This window comes from Eurytemora carolleeae, unplaced genomic scaffold, assembly GCF_000591075.1.
Source record: "Eurytemora carolleeae unplaced genomic scaffold, Eaff_2.0 scaffold1058, whole genome shotgun sequence".
Taxonomy (NCBI): Eukaryota; Metazoa; Arthropoda; class Copepoda; order Calanoida; family Temoridae; genus Eurytemora; species Eurytemora carolleeae.
Genome location: NW_019396949.1, coordinates 100732 through 123695, shown reverse-complemented (window position 1 = coordinate 123695; position 22964 = coordinate 100732). Strand labels below are relative to the sequence as shown.

Here is a 22964-nt window from a genome sequence, read left to right as displayed (position 1 = left end):
GTATTGCTATAATGTCGTCCTCCTATTCCATTGTTATCTGGTTATTACTGTATTCCAATTCCACAGATTTATGGGTCCCCCTGTAGCGCATTTTTCATGTACACAGTACATATACTAAGCTGTGATGATCGAGTACAATATCTGTATCTCAAGCGTAGAATCCCCAAAAAAACATGGCAACTGAAAATATTCCAAATGTTAGATATTTCAACTGATTTAGGATACATTTTTTCTTACGATGATCATATTGCATTACTGTCTACAACAATCTTCTTCCAATCAGGTTCGATTAAGGAATCAGCATCTTCTTCAGCTGTTTCACTAGCTGTCTTTAGCACAACCTGAGTTAAACAACTATGAAGTGTGAGCTGGTTAAACATCTGTGAAAGTGTGAGCTGGTTAAACATCTATGAAAGTGTGGGCTGGCTAAACATCTATGAAAGTGTGAGCTGGTTAAACATCTATGAAAGTGTGAGCTGGTTAAACATCTATGAAAGTGTGAGCTGGTTAAACATCTATGAAAGTATGAACTGGTTAAACATCTATGAAGTGTGAGCTGGTTAAACATCTATGAAGTGTGAACTGGTTAAACATCTATGAAGTGTGGGCTGGTTAAACATCTATGAAAGTATGAACTGGTTAAACATCTATGAAGTGTGAGCTGGCTAAACATCTATGAAAGTGTGGGCTGGTTAAACATCTATGAAGTGTGAGCTGGTTAAACATCTATGAAGTGTGAGCTGGTTAAACATCTATGAAAGTGTGAGCTGGTTAAACATCTATGAAGTGTGAGCTGGCTAAACATCTATGAAAGTGTGAGCTGGTTAAACATCTATGAAAGTGTGAGCTGGTTTAACATCTATGAAGTGTGAGCTGGTTAAACATCTATGAAAGTGTGAGCTGGTTAAACATCTATGAAGTGTGAGCTGGTTTAACATCTATGAAAGTGTGGGCTGGTTAAACATCTGTGAAAGTGTGAGTTGGTTAAACATCTATGTAGTGTGAGCTGGTTAAACATCTATGAAGTGTGAGCTGGTTAAACATCTATGAAGTGTGAGCTGGTTAAACATCTATGAAAGTGTGAGCTGGTTAAACATCTATGAAAGTGTGAACTGGTTAAACATCTATGAAGTGTGAACTGGTTAAACATCTATGAAGTGTGAGCTGGCTAAACATCTATGAAAGTGTGAGCTGGTTAAACATCTATGAAAGTGTGGGCTGGTTAAACATCTATGAAAGTGTGAACTGGTTAAACATCTATGAAGTGTGAACTGGTTAAACATCTATGAAGTGTGAGCTGGCTAAACATCTATGAAAGTGTGAGCTGGTTAAACATCTATGATAGTGTGAGCTGGTTTAACATCTATGAAAGTGTGAACTGGTTAAACATCTATGAAGTGTGGGCTGGTTAAACATCTATGAAGTGTGAGCTGGTTAAACATCTGTGAAAGTGTGAGTTGGTTAAACATCTATGAAGTGTGACAGTACAACAAAATGGCAGTTTTTTGGATTTAGCCCCTATACACATTATTTGCTCGGCGGATAAAACCGTTTTTTGTGAGGTTCCAACTTTTTTTTCTTCAAGTTTTAGAATTTTGATTATTCTATTTTCCCACTGTATTTATTGCGATTGTTAAATAGGTTAAGAACATTTTTTCATTAATGTAAACACATAATTTTTTTTTTACATGTGACCCAATCAAAGTGTAGATTAACCATAAAGGGAAAATCAAAAATGATATATGTGTGAAATAACGATTTAGATTTGTCTATTTTTAGCATGGAATAAAACACAAAAGAATATTTAATCATAAACCATCAAATCAAATTTTCATAGAATTTATTAACGATATTGTTTAAAAGATCTTTAAGAGTTCCTCTTTGATAAATAAATTTTGAAATAAGATATTTTTGTAGTTCTGCTTCAAAGATTATTTTTTCTCTTTGTATCAAATAACATTAAATGAAGAATGAAGATTTAGAATGAGGAAATAGAATACTTTTTAACAAATGTAGGTTTTCAATATTGTTCACTTGTTATTATTTTATTTAAACTTCTTTGATTTAAAAAAAAGGATTTTGAAACTTGTTTAATAGCAAAATAGATTTTAAAACTTTTTTGGTTGAAAAAAAGAATTTTGAAACTTATTTGGTTGAAAAGGATTTTGAAATTGGTTGAAAAAAAGATTTCGAAACTTATTAAGAGTTGTTTATCAGTAGTTTTTTTTTAGAAAAAGAAGTTGTTTTTCAATACAAATTTCCTTCACTTTGATATGTGTTTGACATATTTATGATATATTTTGCTTCCTTTTCCGTATGGTTATTCTTTATTAAAATATGCTAGATTTAGAATCCTGAGATGAGAGAGCACAGAGATCTGTTAAAAGAAAACTTACCCCTTGAATAGGTTTTATGTGCAACAAGTGGTAGTTAGATGGCAGTCATAAAACATATTTCAAGAATAAAGTAGGTCGTGCAGGGATAGACGTTTAGCCGTCTCAATAATATGATAAGCAACTTATACTGCAAACCAAGTTCTGCTCGCTTTCACACAAAATATGTTGCATGCATAGTATTTTTAAATTGTATATAATGCATAGATGAATAGGGCTACAAAAAAGTAGAGGTGAGTTGGTGAAAAAAACCATTAAACAAAGACCAAGGATTTTCAACGCAAGAGGATTTTACTTTAGCGCAATTGCAAGCCCTGTAAACTCCTCGCAATTACACACAATTCCTTACAATCCTGCGCAATTCCGCTTAATTCCGTGGAATTCAAGAACGCGCAACAGAATTCCGATTGGAAATCCTAGCTGCAACAATTTAAATTCGAAGCTTACTAAAAATTGGATGACTAACTTTCAGAGTCAAGTCTCTGTGCAGCGTGCTGACTGAAAAAGTATGCACTGACCTACTATGCAAATTCACCTTTAACTGGTTCTTTTAATTTTATAATTTTATAATGGTGTTGTTAGATGAATTGTAGATGCTGAGTAAAACAAAACAATCTGGCTGGAATGAACTATTAAGGGCGTATTAGAAAATTTGGGCATGTCACTTTATATACAGGCTTGAAAAAGACAAGATTGAGTGGAATAACAAAGCATGGTTGCACACTATATTTACATGATAACAATACAAACGATTATTGTTGGACCAACTAAAGTTGATCTAAATATACATGACATTTGCTTTGGGCGAATATATTTCCATTCGACTCTTCTGATCAGATGCTCCATGCTAACTGAGTAGTCCTAGGAGACCCTAGGCATAAGATGGCCGACAATCTGCTTTCTCTGCCGGCAAGATAAATGACGTTTTTACTTCTTTCTGCGATACCCTTGTCCCTCTACACACTCTTATGTTTTTAAGGCTGCAAACATACCTGGGGTTCAATACCCGTTTGGACCTGGATTGTTAGGCTTTATTCTTTATTGCATTTGTAATGTGCATCATTTCTCCGATTGGGAGCAATGAACTTATATCAGATTATGAACATAGGGTTCACACTAATCTTACCCATAGAGAATAGAATATATANTACTGTATTAATGTACTCTACTGCATATAATTTGTGAACATTTACATGATTTGTACACTTTAAACTCCCTTTCAGGCTGAAAGGGACTGAAAAAATTCATACCGAGAGATTCTTTTAATTCCTCTCTATATATTCTATTCTCTATGTCAATGATACATGACGTCAAATATAACAAGGAAAACCAAATTTTCTCACAATAATTGACATGTTTTCCAAGATTCAATAAAAGTGTAAACACAGAAAATAAAGAGCACATACAAGTGGACTTATTTTACTGTAAGATAAGCACTTTATTCTAAAATTATCATTATTATTAATAATTTTGTCGGACACAAAAACTGAGTTGACACTTGTGGCGTAGGAATACAGCTGTACTGAGAGTGTACAAATTCTACGTTATCTATTGTACTTGACAATCTATTTGATCCGAAGTAAGTTTCACCAGTTTAGTTTGAAGGGGCTGCAACTTAACTTTTCAAACCGGTTTTCTTTTCTTTTCTTTCCAATATTTTTATTCGTAGGGGAAAAAAAAACAAAAAAAACGATCGTTTTATCAAGTTCGTTTTTGGTTCGTTTTTGATTAGTTACCTAGGAGATTTTGACTTGTTAGATACAATTAAACATCGGATGGAAATAGAAACAGTGAAATAACAAAATATATAATAAAGCTCTTCGCTCATATATAGCTGGCCAAACGGCTCGACCAAATTGCCAGACATTTTTTCTCTTGAGTACCATAGGCTAATTTTTTATTTTATTTTTAAAATTCGTTTTTTTTTTCAAGATTCAATTATTTCCTCCAAGTGTTGCAAACAGTCCAAGGGCAACGCCGGGAACTTCAGCTGGTTATGAATAATTGGTAATACCAGGTTGCGGTTGACTTTTAGTTTTGCCTAACACTCTTTTTAATTGCTAAACATAGATCTTACTTTTAATATTTTGTGGAGCCGAGTTTTCATAATCTGGTTCATCTTCTAGGCCTACCCTACAATATAGAGAGATCTAATTCAAGGGAAACCAAGAATTCGTGGAATTATTGATATCGTATTTCTTCTATTCTATTCTATTTGTACATAGTTTATATTTTATAATATTGCATTTTTTCAGAAAACGTTTTAACGGATTTCGAAAAATGTGAGTAGTGCGCGGCATTCTTAGATAGTTGCGCAAGCGAAATAATCCAATTCAAAACAAATTAATTAAAAAATATTATAAAATATAAACTATATACAAATGTGGCGAAAGATAATCGATGACTATACATTGTAATATCTAAATGATTTGTTTGAAATTAAATTGATTTTTTACGATCTAAGTCGTATGTTGGAATTTTCTCAATTTTTATGGGACGTTTTTAACAATTTTCTCCTTATAGACGCAACAGATAGAAGTAAGATTAGTAGCGATCAAAAGGGCTTTTTTATCGCATTTTTCGCGAACACTCCATTTAATAATCGAATAAAAAAGACCTGGGACTCACCTGACTTCAGTACTGTGTCTTGTCCACCAAGTGAGCCTGTGAAGGGATGATTTTTATTTTTAAATCTTGAAAGGTATGAAGATTGACAGTGAATATATGTTTTACATAATGCTAGTGTTACATTTATAGTCCGGTTATTATCAATTTTGCGGTGGTTAAACCCCCCCCCCCCTGATTGAAAAAAAACTGTATTATTGTGTGTTTAATTCAATGCTGCGTAATGAAAGACGATTTACTTGTGCGGTGGAGGAGTGAGAAGACTGACTACAATGGCAACTATCCCTGATATTGCCCAAAGAAGAAGTCCAAAATGTAGAAAATGAATATCTCCGACAAGACGTTGCCACCACTCTGGAGGAGGGGGCTCGGAGGACCCACACGGGGGGTTCGAAAACCCGAACTCCAAACCAAACCTAACAATCAAAATTTATTTAAAAGTTTCATAAAGTCGTCGCATATGGCAATACGATAAAGATGACTTTCTAATAAATCTACCTGATTAGTCCAACTACAAGTTTAATAAATCTACCTGATCAGTCCGACTACAAGTTTAATAAATCTACCTGATTAGTCCGACTACAAGTTTAATAAATCTACCTGATCAGTCCGACTACAAGTTTAATAAATCTACCTGACCAGTCCGACTACAAGTTTAATATATCTATCTGATCAGTCCGACTACAAGTTTAATATATCTACCTGATTAGTCCGACTACAAGTTTAATATATCTACCTGATTAGTCCGACTACAAGTTTAATATATCTACCTGATTAGTCCGACTACAAGTTTAATATATCTACCTGATTAGTCCGACTACAAGTCCGACCATTAAACCCCAAAAAGCTCCAGGTTCATTTGTTCTCGGCCAAAATATTGCTAGAAGGTAGATAGCACAGATTGGAGGAGCTAGGTAGCTTGTAATAGCTTGGATATAATTAAACAGTTGGGAACCCTGGCTAGCCTAGAAATATAACTACCGTATGTACTGTGTACTGTGTACTACAGTCGTCGTCGTTTATATCAATACAATATTTTGATTTAAACTAACCTTTTAAAAGCAGAGACACTATACACATCTTATCAAAGAGAAGTTGTCAATTAAAAGCGTCTTTTTAATAGCTTGTAAACATATAATTTGACAAACGCTTGTTAGGGGTCAAATTGCATATTACTAAAATGTCATCTTCATTGTATTGATACAATCGCCGACCACCGTATGTACTTTGTATTGTTTGATGTGTACAGCGTACTGTGTTCTGTGTACTGTATACTTTATACTGTATATTGTGTGCTGTGTACAGTTAACTTTGTAGCGTGTACTGTGTACAGTGTACTTTGTAGTGTGTACTCTGTGTAGTGTGTACTGTGTACTGTGAACTTTGTAGTGAGTACTGTGTATTGTGTACTGTGTTCTGTGTACTGATCACTGTGTAATGTGTACTGTATACTGTGTACTGTGTACTGTGTACCGTGTTTTGTGCACTGATCACTGTGTACTGTATACTGTGTACTGTACACTGTGTACAATGTGTCACGTGTGACCTGTATACCTGAATGATTGGTATCCAAACTATGGCAACTCCGACCAGAAAAAGAACAAAAACTCGTCCCACCACTAGCAACTCAGCTTCCCCAGCTTTGGGTCGGAACCTGAAAACAGATTCCTTTGAACATATTTTAATTTAAATATTAGTTCAAGTGACCTTCCATTTATAGAGCGGCATGTTGGATTCCCAACATTACCCTTGCATGCGTTTTCTGATAAATGATGAATTAAATTTCCATGTATATAATTTTCAAAACTGATTATTTTCAATTGTGGTTTCTCTACAAAAGTTATAATAAGCCATGGAGGAATTATCAAAGTAACACTTTGCAAGCTAAAATAAAGACGCCATCTTAATCTTCCACATTATTGTAATTACAACCTCGGAAAATCTGAAAAGTCGCAATTTTGCAAATTTTGAGATTTCAAAAATTGCAGACTGGTTCAAAGCAAATAAACTGGCATTAAATGCCTCTAAAAACAAAGTATATACTTTTATGAAAGAAATCAAAAGTTCTGGTAGGGTACTAAACTTTTCATCGAAAATAAGGAAATGGATAGAAGAGGTGCTGGTTGTAAAACAGAATCCTTTAAGATCTTGATGAAAACCTAACCTGGAATCACCATGTTAAAGTTGTAAAAAACAAAGCATCTAGCAACGTAAAAAATCTACTTCCAAGTACCATTAAGCATACTATTTATAACTTCTTATTTCGCTCTTTTGTAGAATATGGAATTGCAGCCTAGGGGTGAAATAAAAGTCCCAAAATGAAAAAAATTAGCTTGCTCCAAAAACGTGCAGCTGAAATCATTGATAATGCAAAAACCACTTCACATAGTGATCCTCTTTTTTTAAGTAAAAACCCTTAAGTTAAATGATTTGATTGATTTCAATCAAGCAACATTTAAATTTAATTTAATTAATTTAAATACGCAACAAATCTTCTATACCCTCATCATTTAAAAAGACTTATAAAAAAATCGGAAATTTTGAGAGGTATCTTAATTATCAAACTGACATTTTAAATACAGGCTCATTGGAATATCATCCCTCATATGCACTTCTTGAGATTTGGAATAATTTGCCACTTGAAAAAGAAGTACCTCGTCAGGCATGTTTTAAAAAAGTCTATTAGAAATGTTATCTGACGCCTACATCTCAAAGTGCAATAAACCCTCTTGTTATTTTTGAAAATATAAATAAAATATTGGTAGATTAATGTACATGCTTAATCTTTTTCTGTTATACATACTAAACCTTAAAACTGAAAAATCAATGGTTTTGTTATGCTGCACCTCGGTCTCTCTAATTTCACTTAGTAATCCCTGACTTATTGTAAACTTTCAAAACCTAGTAAAATTCATCATATTGTAAACGTTTTAATATTAATTAGGAGGGTATGATACCCAAACCAGCGAAAGCTAATCTCCACCTAATTGCTATAATAAATACATATAGCATAAACAATATAAAAATAGTTGCAGATTTTTTGTTTGTAATTATAACTATGTGTATTTTTAGCAATAAACTTTAACTTATCTTATCTTATTTTTACCTTTCAAGAGACTTTAAAAGAAATTACAAGTACCTTGATCACTAATAAAACATTTTTTAAAATTTCTTTCCTAATTATCTATATTCATAACTTTTGCTTGAACGTTATTTTTTTGTTGCAAACATTTTTCGCCAAAAAATAGCAAAATTCAAATTCAAATTCAAATAAAATGGGTGACAAATGACAATACAGAGAACCCCAATAGGATAATACTTAAAAGACGACTGTATAGAAATTTTTAGTCTTAATGTTTGCAAATGGTTCCTAGTACAACAGTTTCTTTTTATATTTTATATTTTACTTAAAGTAAAAAGACTCCTTTAAGGTAGTGTCTGGCTACTGGCTAGACATGGTAGTGGAGCTGAGGATGCATTCTTGTGAAGAAATTTTATAGGATTCATTTAAGATCTATGAAACTTTTTAAAGTGTCAACCCACCAGGCATGAGTGCAGCACCACAACCTGCCTCGCCACAAACAGGTGGACAGGCATGCCTTCCTGGCGAGGTATGGCGCTGCACGTCATGCCTGGCGGGTTGGACAATCCTGGAGGATTTTAATGATAAAATTTTCACCGTAGCTGATCTATTTTACACTGTACAAACGTCTAATGGGTCTTAAACGATTTCTAAAAATTGCTCCACAAGACTGTATTCTTAGCTCAACTACCATGTCCAGCCAGACACTCCCTTTAATATTAAATAAATGGTCGTCTTTTAAGCCTCATTCTTCGTGTATCCACCTGTAAATACCTTGGATATAAATCCATTGTAAATATAGTTGATGATGAGTTAAAGATAGAGGTTAATGAAGACATCAGCGCAGCCAACATTACAGCTAACATCATACCTCTACAAGATAATAAATTTAATATCATACTTAGGATCTCTTTTTGGATTTATTAACATACTAGCTTAAGTGACCAACGTTGCCCGAGGAATTTTAAAAACAAATTTAAAAAATTAAATTTTGAAAAAAGTCGTTTAGCCAGCTATAGTTATGCATGTATATATATACATATAGCGATAAGATTCATTTATGGATTTGTCAGTTAATTCTTAGTTAAAGAATTGTAAACAAAGAAATTGAGTTTTTGCCACAAACACTGATTTTCTAATCCTTTTAACTGTGCAACACAATATCGTAGACCTTTGATATTCTGAACATATGAATTTATTAGATCAAATAATTCAAATAATAATAATTTAGGTATCTAAGGTCCAAGCCATCAGTTTGCAAAGATATAGGAATTCGAAATTTTTAGTTTGCTGCAAAAACTCAATTCCTTTAGAATTTTTTTTTCAAGACAAATTAGCATGATCTAAGAAGCGTTATTTACTAAAAATAATTCTCCTTTCATTAGAATAAATAAATTGGATTATTGACACATTTTCCTACCCTGTACTTTAAGGTAGAAGAAACTGTAATTTTAGTAATTTGTAATTTGTAAATACAACTTTTCAGCAACAGAGGGGGGGGNCCTGAAGCCGTCCTTGCATGGATTTGCAGAATTAATTTTTCTTCCTGAGTTGTTTTTACTTTAAGCGTTATTTAATCGTATTTTCTTCATTTTACATTTTAAATGGTTTATTGAATTATGTACAAGTGTTAAGTCAAAATGAGAGTTATTTTTAAAGCTTCTTTTAGCTTTACAAGGAAGGCAATAAAGGGGGAGGAGGAAGTGAGGGTTTTTGCCCCCCTCCTCCCAAAATATTTTAATGGTTTGCAAACCTAAGACCAATAGGCATGAGCTCGGCCACAAGTTTGATAAAAGCCATATTTGTGCAACCTGCCTCACTTCCACATATCTCCTAAAATTTTGTATCTTAATCAAATACGAATGAATAAATGAAATGAATGCTTGTTGGTTGATGGTTAGTAAAAGAATGAAAGAAAACGATCTCTATTATTTCTTATAAAAACATTTTCAAAGATTATTCATATTGGACATCACTTGCAAATCTATGAATGATTACAGACCCGTAAACAATCTAAAGATAATCGATTTTGTACAGTTAATCCGAGAAATGAAAGAATTTTTAAAATGTCGTCTTAACAACTTTTCAATGGGTTTTATATTATTATACCCAAATCTCAGTAATCATAAAAAGCCATGAAATATGCGGAAACAATTTTAAAGAGCTCCATATAATTATTCAACTAAAAACTAAATATCTGCAGCATTTCTATTTTATTAGATTAAGAAGACGACATTCTACAAATTCGTTTGATGTCTCCGAAGTTCTGAGTTGTAATGTAGAAAACTGAAACAAAATAACCTACCTTGCACTGGATTGGATCAGCACAGCCCACCACATCAGGGAACAAAACCCTAGCGGCCATTCCAGGAAATATCATTATAAATAGGGGCAGCAGTTTCAAGTACCCAGCTAGAATACAGGCACCCTAGATATATTTCAATATATTAAGCTGAGGTAGCAGTTTCAAGTAGCTGCAGCTAGAATACAGGCACACTAAATATATTTTAATATATTAAGCTGAGGTAGCAGTTGCAAGAAGTCAGCTAGAATACAGGCACCCTAGACATATTTTAGTATATTAAGCTGAGGTAGCAGTTTAAAGTAGCTGCAGCTAGAAAACAGGCACCCTAGATATATTTTAATATATTAAGCTGAGGTAGCAGTTTCTAGAAGCCAGCTAGAATACAGGCACCCTAGATATATTTTAATATATTAAGCTGAGGTAGCAGTTTCTAGAAGCCAGCTAGAATACAGGCACCCTAGATATATTTTAATATATTAAGCTGAGGTAGCAGTTTCTAGTAACCAGCTAGAATACAGGCACCCTAGATATATTTTAATATATTAAGCTGAGGTAGCAGTTTCTAGAAGCCAACTAGAATAAAGGCACCCTAGATATATTTTAATATATCAAGCTGAGGTAGCAGTTTCAAGTACCCAGCTAGAATACAGGCACCCTAGATATATTTTAATATATTAAGCTGAGGTAGCAGTTTCAAGAAGCTGCAGCTAGAATACAGGCTCCCTAGATATATTTTAATATATTAAGCTGAGGTAGCAGTTTCAAGTAGCTGATTTCGCAAGTAACTTTTGTAGCGAAACCATAATTTAAAAAATCAGTTTTCAAAATTATAAGCATGACTATCATGCTTCAAATTACACTAATAAATTTATACCTTAGCATGTGACATATCCTTGGACGCCAGGGCCCTCTGTACAATAACCTGGTCCGAGCACCAGTACCAGATTGAAGATATTGCTAGCCCGAAGGTCAACCCAGACCAAGGTAAATCAGATTCTCCTAAAAAATATTGAAAACATAAAAAAAACTTGTCATCAAATTTGATTTAATTGTTAAAAACTTTAATGTGATTTTGAGAAAAAAATCATATTAAAAATTATTATTTTAATTAACAGAAAAAAAATTCAGTAAAATAGTTTTAAAAAACCGACAAATAATTGGTAGAGCAAAAAAATGTGGAATAAAAGACGACATTTTATCATTTTGATGTTGTTATGAAGCAAATAGTTTTACCAGTAGTTCGAAAATAACCTATTTTAAGAGATACAGGTCTGTGCATTGTGCAAACTGCACAATTTATGTATTTTTATGTTGACTATTTTAAATCATAACTTGAGACAAAAAGTCGTCTTCATATTTCCCTGTAATTACACACCTGGGGTAGCACTTCTTAGAAGATGCATAGAATCTTCCGGAACTCCTCCACAAAGTTCACCCGCACTATTGTTTGCTCGGATAGTTGCAGTTGCCTGGCGTAAACATTTTAATAAAAAATAATGTATATCTATCTATATATAAATTTGGCTTGTCTGTCTGTTTGTCTGTTTGTTTTTTTGTTTGTCTGTTTGTATCCAATAAACGTCAAAATGGCTGAACCGATCTGGCCCAAATTTTTTGTGGGACATCACGTCACCACAGGGAAGGTTTATCAATTATCAAAATTTCAAATATTTGTCTCCATCAAAATTCTATCTTCATTAAATTTTTGAAAATTTTGAAAATCAACGAAATTTTTCGTGAAAATCCGCGAATTATTTTTGTTTTGTTTTACGATGTACACAAAGAGAACAATTAATTTAGAAGATGGGCGCGAAGCGCCCTATAAGGCTAGTATATATATGCTTTGCTTGTCTGTCTGTGTATTTGTAACCGATAAACTTCAAAACAGCGAAACCGATCAGGCCCAATGTTTGTGTCGGACCTCACATGGCCCCAGGGAATGGTTATGAAACATCAAAATTGGAAGATAAAAATTCCTTTAAAAAAGTTGGAATTTCTATTTTTTTAAATGCACCAATTTGAACTGAAAAATCCGCCAAAATTTGAAAATAATCCAAATTGGCCAATTTTCAAAGCAAATTATTCACTGGAAAAGAGGCACAAAACACCCTAAAAGGCTAGTTATGTAAAAGTTATTAATGGAATATTCTAAAAAATCCTTATTATAAAATCCGTGCAATTTTAAATGAACCTACATATAAAAGTTACACTTCCGATTCACAACAGTACTCATTAAACGCTTTCCAAATCAAAAAGGGAAGATTTGCCTGTTTTTTCCCTTGAAAATTTCTTATTTTTTATTTCTGTTCACTAGTTACTTCCATCACTCCTGTACGCCGAGTCCATTAGCGCCTGAACCAATAAGGGTTCAGTCATGTTTTTGTTGTCTATTCTGAACCAATAGAAATAGTATGGTGGTATCTACCTTTCTTTCTATCATATTATCCAATCAGAGATATGAGTTCTTCAATCGGCGCTATCAGTAAATGAAAATATTTACTTCTACTGAGTACTGAAACTATAGTGACATATTTACACACCATAGAAATAAAAAATTTACAGAAATAAAAAACAACAATATCTTTTCCACTGCTGCTTAAAATTCCCTTTTAAGACTAAAAAAAAATAAGATAAGAAGTTTAAGTTTATCGGTATGCAGCATCTAAAATCTACGAAGTGCGAAGGAAGAGTCTGCTGTGTCATATTTTTATCTATTATGTCGCATTAAAAATGTCCATCCCAGGTATTTCTACTTACATTAAAATATTTCTCGATTAGTGTCTCATATCCACCAATTTTCTCATGACTGAACGCTGAAAATATACTTTATGATCAAAATATATTTTTAAAGATAATGTAAGTTCAAGAGACCCTCCATTAAACACGATTTACAAAGGTACCTCTAAAACCTTTATATGATCAATAATAGGGAAGATATCCTCATTTGTATAGTGTTTAATTCTTACATGGATATATATACATTGGTAGTTGGTCTTAATACGGATAGTTCAGCTACTGGTTTAAATTATAGGGTTACCCACAAAAATGAGATTGTAAAGACGACCTGAAAATATGACGTCATCAAGTATAAATTAAGGCTTGAAGGAATCATGAATATAAGGAAACAGAAGGTAAAAATTCCGTACAGTCCTCTTTTAGATTTTCTCTCTAATCATAATTTTTTTATCTCTTAACTAGCTGAAGTGCCTGTGGAATTTGTTAAAAATCAAATTTTAAAAAAATGTCGATTTTTGAGAAAATTTTTGTTTAGTCTTTGGTGACCCTGGGGTACTCAAGGGTTCCAACAAAAAAATGTAGCCCATTTGGTCCAGCCGTTTGGCCAGCTATAGCTGATATATAAATAAATTTACATGTGTACATACACATGTACATACATGAGCGAAGAGCTTTATTATATAGAAATATTGTATTGGTGTACCTAAAGCTGCTAGAATAATTGCTCCTATCAACATCAGAATAGTCTGTATAAAATCTGTCCAAATAACAGCCGTGAGACCACCTTTCAATAAACTTTGTCATAATTTTGCATCAATTTTAACTATTTTATGCAGTAAAATGTAAATATGGATACTGACAAGGATTTTTTTATCTCCTGTTGTCAATCTCAAACTATTTCATTTTGATTTATTAATTTTACTTACCTATTTCAGTTATAATATTATGTGATATTATTGATATAATAATTCCATCAATATTAATATTATTAATAATAGTTCTAAGAATATAGGATAATCATGTTCATTCGAAGAAAAAAATCAAATTGATTTTACAGTTTAAATCATGTCCTTTGCAATCCATTATATTGAAATAGAATTACATAGATGTCAAATCTATATCATAAATTAAATATATTAAGACTGTACAGGTAGTCGTTAAAAAATAGCTTAGTTTGAATTAAGCTAAAACATATATATAACATAAAACTGTATTTTTTATGTCTACAAAATATATTTATGACATAAAACTGTATTTTTTATATCTACAAAATTTTTTTTGAATTTCCATATTGGCCTGCCAAAATAATACTAGAAGAATATTTGGTATTAGGCTTATTTAATTAATATTTAGATATTTTTTTTCTTCAAATATTTTATAAAAAGTCAATTGACAAAGTTTCCTGCCACTGTGAAAAGGCAGGCAATTGCCAGTAGAATAAGGATAGATATATAAATTGCAGCATCTCCTAAAACAGATATATAAATTGCAGCATCTTAATAAATAATGCCCCTGCATATAAATCTGCCTAAAAAATAAAAAATAAAAAATTAAAAAATTAAAATAAAAAAATTACCAAAATAGAAACAAAGATAGTTTGATCTGAACAAATTTGCCAACTGATGGTGCATATTTTTGATATTTCAAACTTGAATTTTTGATTTATCAGAGCTCTCAGTTTGAAAAGAATTAGAAGGCTTAAATTTGTGGCAATTGATCAGCTGCAGACTTCAGTTTTACAATATTCTAATAATTATTCTAATATTCTATTTAAATAAAAACTCACAGATATTTGAGTGAAAACTTATAGATATTTAATTAAAAACTTACAGATATTTGAGTGAAAAATTATAGATATTTCAGTGAAAACTTAAAGATATTTCAGTAAAAACTTACAGATATTTGAGTGAAAACTTATAGAAATGTCAGTGAAAACTTACAGATATTTGAGTGAAAACTTACAAATATTTGAGTGAAAACTTATAGATATTTCAGTGAAAACTTACAGATATTTCAGTGAAAACTTACAGATATTTCAGTGAAAACTTACAGATATTTCAGTGAAAACTTACAGATATTTGAGTGGAAACTTACAGATATTTGAGTGAAAACTTATAGATATTTGAGTGAAGACTTACAGATATTTCAGTGAAAACTTACAGATATTTGAGTTAAAACTTACAGATATTTTAGTGAAAACTTACAGATATTTGAGTGAAAACTTACAGATATTTTTGTGAAAACTTACAGATATTTGAGTGAAAACTTACAGATATTTTAATGAAAACTTACAGATATTTTAATGAAAACTTACAGATATTTTTGTGAAAACGTAAAGGAGAAGTGCAAGGACTGATAAGTATACTCTGATCCTCTGTCCTCCAAATCTTAATCTGAAATTATAAATTAATTGATAAAAATTTGCAATTGAGTTGAAATTCGGTATTCTTCGTTTTAAAACTCTCTACAAGCTCTTCAGTACAATACAGAACAGTACATACCTGAGATATTCCGGCATTGTGTACACACCACTAGACATGTACACTGGTACAAAACACCAGCCCAGAAATATTATATAATATATTGCCTGAAAAAGAAGAAATATGATTTCATATATTTTTGATAAAGAACTTTATAACTAACTAAATTTACATTTAATTAAATAATAATTCATGTCTTTCAAAATTTGGAAATCAGTCTCACTAAAAAAAAACCTTCAAGATTTAAAAACTGTATGCACCTTGAACTTTAATGACGTTTAAAGGGGGGTTACAATCTGTAATCAAAAATAGACTCAGAGGTATTGTTAATTTCAAAATAAAAAATTAGCCCTCATTTAAAATATTTGCCCCCATTTCTTTTAAATTTGTCAATCCCAAATGGGATTGAAAAAGGAATTATATGGACCCCTGATAAAATGTTGTTTTACTTAGTTAGTTAGTTATTGTTAAATATATTGTTCTAAAATACATTTTTATCTATTTATATTAATCACTCTCCACTAAACGCTTCTATATATTCGGTAATTGTACTGAAAATTAATGCAGAAACACCGGAAGCTTAGTTGAGGATGTATCATAACTTTGCAACCCAATGTCGGAGACCTTAGATATTTCAAACTGTGAATACTGTAGATCAATAATATTGATTTGAAATAACAATTCGGTATATTTACACAAAGATCGAATCCTACAATACTAGCGATTTCAAGATCGATTATATTTACACAAAGATCGAATCCTACAATATCAGCGTTTACAAGTTCAATTATATTTACACAATGGTCGAATCCTACAATACTAGCGATTACAACATCGATTACATATACACATAGATCGAATCCTACAATATCAGCGTTTACAAGATCGATTGAATTCATACAATGATCGAATCCGACAAAACCAACGCGATTATAAAATTGATTACAAGAACATTAAGATTGGAACCGACAAGACCAACTATTACAAGATCAATTTTACTTCAACACGATTAGTTGGAAGCCGGCAATACTGGAATGACATGGTCGAATATTCTTAAACTTTATTCGAAGCGGAGAATAATAACAAAGCTAAAAAGCTCGATTATACTTACACTAAGCTCGAAGCCGGCAATACCGATGCCCGAGGCAGCGCCGGAACCGGCGAGACCGATAAAATGACCGGATCCAATATTACTCGCAAACAAGGAAGCTCCTACCTAAAACACAGATCGATTATGTCACTTTAATAAAAACAATCTTTGAAATAAAGTTTATGGTTTCTTTAATATTGCAAAAGTTGAACACCAACGGGTCTAAAAGTTAAAAACTGAAAAAGAAATATTTAAAATTTGAAAACTGAAAGAGGAATATTCAAAAGTTGAAAACTGAAAAAGGAATATTCAAAAGTTGAAAACTGAAAAAGGAATATTCAAAAGTTGAAAACTGAAAAAGGAATATTAAAAAGTTGAAAACTGAAAAAGGAATATTTAGAAGTTGAAAACTGAAAAAGGAATATTTAAAAATAGAACTTACAAGGACCCAATTCATAGATCTTGAGGCTAAAAAATATCCTCCAACACTGTCTCTTTTTGACCTCCAGGATGACTTAAAAAAATAATAATAACAAAAGCTTTGATTTAACTTTTTTACTTTTTTTCTATATTTTTTTGATATATTGGATTAGATGATTGATGACATAACATGTTTTTTTGTCGGTATTTTTACTAATTCTGGTTTGTTTAAGGTTATGTTCAAGGTTTTTCAACATTAGCAAATGTTTTTATCTCAAATTTTCAAGGACGTTTTAACAAAAGTGCGCACTCGATTCTCATTTTTTGGAATAATGTGCTAATCAAGTTTTTTGTGTCACCCTCACGAACATATTTTTAATTTTTGTGGCAAACATATTTATAATTACTAATTTTTAGACGTCAACAAGTTTTAAGAAGATATTTTCAAAACGCAGACAAGAATAGTTTATTAATCATTTGAGTCTAACAATCAGGTTATGTGTACCAAAAATCAACGACTAGAACTTAGAAATTTAAAGTTTAATTTTAATAAATATAAGTGGAGAGGTGTTAAATGCATTCAGTAATTAATATTTTTATTATTAGGTTTCTCATTTTCGTACAATGTTTCTTAACTTTAAGATATGTTCTTTTAAAAGAACGGAGAGAATCCCTTTTCCCTCCCCAGCCGTTTAGGGTTAAAGAAACTTATGCAATGTTAGGTAAATATTTAATTTTGAGAAAATAATCATAAAATATCCGTATTGTTAAACGATCGGTCTCTGTATTCCGATTCATTAAACCTTGATCAATAATCTCCAGATTTTCTTTTATTAAAGATAATAATGATTAAAAAGCTTGTTCGTCTGATTGCACCAATTACCCCTTCACACTCCACTAAACCCAACTATATTTCTTTGGTTAGAGTTCTGCAAATTACTACAGTACACACCCATAGCTTGGTTGAGGGCATGGTTATAATGCAAGGAATGTTTTTTAAGAGGTGTACGCATCTTTTGTACTGCAGTGTACTGTATCTGGTCGGTAATGTAAACACATGACGGATGTCTAAGCCTGACAAGGGATCCAGCTTTCGCATAAAAAATCAATGAAATATTCTGGTCATAAGAAAAATATTATATAAAATATCAAAATTATCAAAATTTAATGCTTGTAACCTCCTCGGATATTGAACGAACACTGAAGCACCTATTCATTTTTACAAATTCCGCCCAGAGAGAACTGTTTTCAATATATATATAAACGCAGAGTATACGCAACTGTAATTAACTTTCCTTGCCTTATAACCTTGGTTGAGGGTGCCTCCACTATGTCTCTAGTAAAATTTACCTCTTAAGGCTAAAATGCTGGATACCCTCTATGAAAATAATTGTAGCGTTTTTGCTGGAAAAAAACTAAATGTGTATTTTACAATACAATTGAATCTTTTCTTTAAACTCAAATTTTTGCTTCCAAATTCCTTTGCAACTTATTGTGTAAATCTTTTATATTTTAAAATTTAGAGTAGGGTATATCCTTACCCAGAGTCCAATGAAGAGTAGGTTATATTCTTACCCAGAGTCCAATGAAGAGCACAAACGAAAAATAAACAACAATCACAACATAGTCCCAGGTTTCTAGGGTCTGATCTCCTGTTCCATTCTCCATATTGCCAGTCTCCATATTGCCAGTCTCCATATTGCCTAAAGAAAAGTAAATTTTGTTTAGATAAGAGAAATCGAAAACAGTAATATGCAATACTAGCTAAAGTGCCCGGAGTTGCCCGTGGAATTTTAGGAACACTTCGATTTATAAATTTCATCCAATTTGGTCTAGACATTAATCCAGCTATAGCTAATATATATATATATATATATGGAGCAGTGGTTAGCGTGTTTGATTCATAATCTAAGGATTCATGGTTCAAGCCCCGTCAACTGCAAAATCAAATCTGATGAATAGAGCCATACTGATGAGTCCTAATAGGACGAAATAGTTTGTCTATGGATATATATATATATATGAGCCAAGTATTTGGTTTAGCCGTTTATCCAGCTATAGCTAACATATAAATACATAGAAATATATGAGCCAAGTATTTGGTTTAGCCGTTTATCCAGCTATAGCTAACATATAAATACATAGAAATATATGAGCCAAGTATTTGGTTTAGCCGTTTATCCAGCTATAGCTAACATATAAATACATAGAAATATATGAGCCAAGTATTTGGTTTAGCCGTTTATCCAGCTATAGCAAACATATAAATACATAGAAATATATGAGCCAAGTATTTGGTTTAGCCGTTTATCCAGCTATAGCAAACATATAAATAATTTTACATATAATTATATATTATTATATTTGGTTATTTTGATAATTTTGGTCATTCTGCAGGCAATATTTTTTTAGTAGAACATAAAAAAACTTGTGATTGAAAAAGACAGAGGTAATTATTTTTTTATTTTAAAAAATCTGGTTAGTAACGCGTGGTATTAATTTTACTGGTTTAGTTTGAATTATGAATTTTGCTTTGAAAGAAATGGATTTATCTGTTTCTCTAAATTTAGGATTAATTAGAATTTCTGTAAAAAAAATTAAAAATCATGCCATTAAAACCCTGTACTTTCAAATTAGATTTCAATTTTTAAATAAATATCTACGCGCCACCGTTATGAACGAGGTTACAGCTTGCATTTATGATTTTTTTTAAATTGGAGAACTAAAAGTTTTCCAATCATTTGAATACAGATATAATCTCTAGAAAATGAAGATATAATCTTTAGAAAATAAAGATATAATCTCTAGAAAATGAAGATATAAACTCTAGAAAATGAAGATATAAAATCTAGAAAATGAAGATATAATCTCTAGAAAATGAAGATATAATCTCTAGAAAATGAAAATATAATCTCAGAAAATACAGATATAATCTCTGAAAAATTCAGCTAGAAAATGCAGATATAATCTCTATAAAGTGAAGATATAATCTCTAGAAAATACAGATATAAGCTCTAGAAAATGCAGATATAATCTCTATAGAAAATGTAGATATAATCTGAAGAAAATGCAGATATATATAATCTCTATCCGTAAAGGAATTGAGTTTTTGCCACAAACTCTGATTTTCTAATTTCAATATCGTTGCAACACAATGACGTAGACCTTTAATATTTCAAACTATGAATGCTATTAGATCAAATAATGTAAGTCTGAAATATCAAAGGTTTACATCAAAGGTTGAAAAGATATAGGTTTTACAAAAACTGAATTTGTGGCAAAGACTCAATTCCTTTGAATGAAATGAAGATACAAGGTTAATTCGAAGATTCACAACACAAAGGTTCTGACTTCTGCTTCTAGTAAATGCTTTTTCCAGAAATCATGTTTCCAGCAATATTATCTGAAACCTGTGATTTTTCCATCAATATTTGACTTTTATTTTGTAATAATATTAGTAAAAAATATAAACATATTATATGATAAATGAATACAAGAGGGCCTACTTAATTCACCCCTGTTTTACATATAGTTTTGAAAATAGTAAAACATTCTGATAAAGTTTATAACGAGTGACGCATATAGTTTCCATAGCTGTGTCGGTCGAAAAATGAAAGGGGGTATAGCTTAAGGCGAAAAAAAAATCGCTTTTTATCGCTTCTAATCTTGCTTCTAGTCCTTTTCAACTAGAAGAGTTTGTAAATTATTGAATAATGAAGATTGAATAAGAGGGTTGAATAGAATGGGTATTGTACTCTATAAGAATATGTATAATAGAACAAGACAATTATACTGCCTAAATCAAAGTATTAAATCAAGCAGTTATAGGACACTGGGATATAGTTTAAGACTGAATTTTATTTACATTCCAAAATTGGAAAAAGATTTTCTTTTTCTGAAAATGCATGCATTATTTCGAATATTAATTTTTGCAACAGCCAATTAACTTTTGAACAATTTAATCGCTTAAAAAGTTATAAATATATGTTTATCAATAAATTTAGTACGTGTAATGATGTCCATATAGTTCTTTATGAAAGGATTCGCTGGATTAGTCAGCTTTTTTTCTCTAAAACTTTGTTTAAAAACATGCAATTTAATCCACTAAAAAGTTACATACTTTTATCAACAATGGTGTCCCTTAGTTCCATAGAGAATTCTCTATGCTTAGTTCTGTACAGGAAGGATCTAGCTTAAAAACTCAACTTTGAGGTTATATCAAGCACGCAGAAAAAAGACTCGAGAAACTAGGAATCTAAAATTAAAATGGTAAAACGGGTTTGAAGGATCGAAAAAAATGTTAAAGAAAATATGTAAATGATTAATGCTTCACAAACAGATATGTGGTTTTTCCAATTAACTCTTTATATACTAAATATTCCACAACGTAGAATACAGTAGGTCTGGCCGGACACATTCAAAATATTTTAAATCGTTGCACGTTTTAGAACGAGGGCCTTCAGCTGGATCATTGTTTGATATTCGTTCTTTTCAAAATCGTTCAGTATTGTCTTTAACGGAAAATCGTTAATTGCAAAAACGATCGTCCCCCTTTAACAACGCCCAGTCCTAATGCACAGCAAGACTTGATACCCGGGCACGTAAATGAACGATATTTTGCATGAAAATGTTTTAAATATCCCAAATCTCAAATCATAGGTTTGTAAAGTTGGTGAAATGGCGGTAAAAAATCTAACATACTATGAAAAATCAACTATATACAACTGCGGCGAAAGATAATCGATGACCATAGGTTGTAATATCTGAATGATTTGTTTGAAATTAAATAAATTTTTTACGGCCTAAGTAGTATGTTGCATCTTTCTGAATTTGTATGGACATTACGCTCTTCGGTATTTGTCGTTTTTAACAATTTTCTCCTTATAGACGCAACAGATAGAAGTAAGATTAGTAGCGATCAAAAGCGCTTTTTTTATCGCATTTTTGCGAACACTCCCTTTAAGTAAAAAAAATTAAGGAAACAGAAATTATGAATTTGAAAATTGTGGTGTTAAACTTTGATACTTCAAATTTTGACTACTTCTAGTCGAATGCAGATGATTGAAATATCAAAGGTCTCTGACCACTGACATAAAGAAATCATTGAAATTTGTCAACAAATTTTTAGACAGCCTGGACGTGTCGCAAAACCTTGGCATTTGGTTTTACTTCACCAACTCATTGATACTTTTTTTGTAGCCCTATAAACAGATACATTTTAAAAATTCTACGCGTCTGTTTCTGTCTTAAGTGTACAATGAGTAATTGGTAACATACTGCTCGAATTTTGTGTGAGATCGTGCACATCTTGATTTGCAGTGTGCCATCATGCATCAGGTTGCAAAATAGAGTTTTAGGCAAGTAATCAGTTCCTTTTTAAGCATTACGTGGAATCTCATAGATATCTAATTTATACAGTTTACTCCTTTATTCAACCTTTTACTGAGAATTTGTTCCGCAAAATTGCGTAAAACAGAATAACGCAAAAGCGGAATAGAGCAATTTTGCACGAAATGAAGTTTGCGAATGATTGCGCACAGTGTTATTTTTTCGCGCCAAAATGTAGCGCAACGAAAGCAAAAATTTGCGTTTTCTTTCGCAAAATTGCGCAAAAGTTTTGCGAATAGAAACCCTAAGCTCTGGTCGTCGGCAGAATATTATATAAATCAAATTTTATCTATTTTTATGATACATAACCATGTTTTAATTTTACCAACTTTTTGGTTCCACGTACATCCAAAAATATTTATACAGCTTCATAAATGTCATCCTTTTTAGTTAAAAATATTGACTCAAAACCAACGAGGTTCTAGTATATAGAGTGATGATGTAC

At 31.6% G+C, this 22964-nt stretch overlaps 1 protein-coding gene across 1 annotated transcript; it reads right to left on the bottom strand.

Annotated features, from left to right (window-relative positions):
• Window positions 1-251: 251 nt before the first annotated feature.
• LOC111710416 (sodium/glucose cotransporter 4-like) lies at window positions 252-21398 on the bottom strand. The gene is given in 21 exon segments (XM_023484498.1): window positions 252-341; window positions 4471-4526; window positions 5022-5069; window positions 5255-5434; window positions 5823-5983; window positions 6573-6672; window positions 8875-8973; window positions 9854-9933; window positions 10406-10528; window positions 11280-11404; window positions 11781-11874; window positions 13163-13218; window positions 13845-13925; window positions 14544-14637; window positions 14640-14669; window positions 15456-15534; window positions 15643-15728; window positions 16733-16837; window positions 17154-17225; window positions 18707-18834; window positions 21252-21398. Coding segments are annotated over 19 exon segments (1725 nt in total). The 5' UTR covers window positions 21283-21398; the 3' UTR covers window positions 252-341; window positions 4471-4526; window positions 5022-5068.
• Window positions 21399-22964: the final 1566 nt, after the last annotated feature.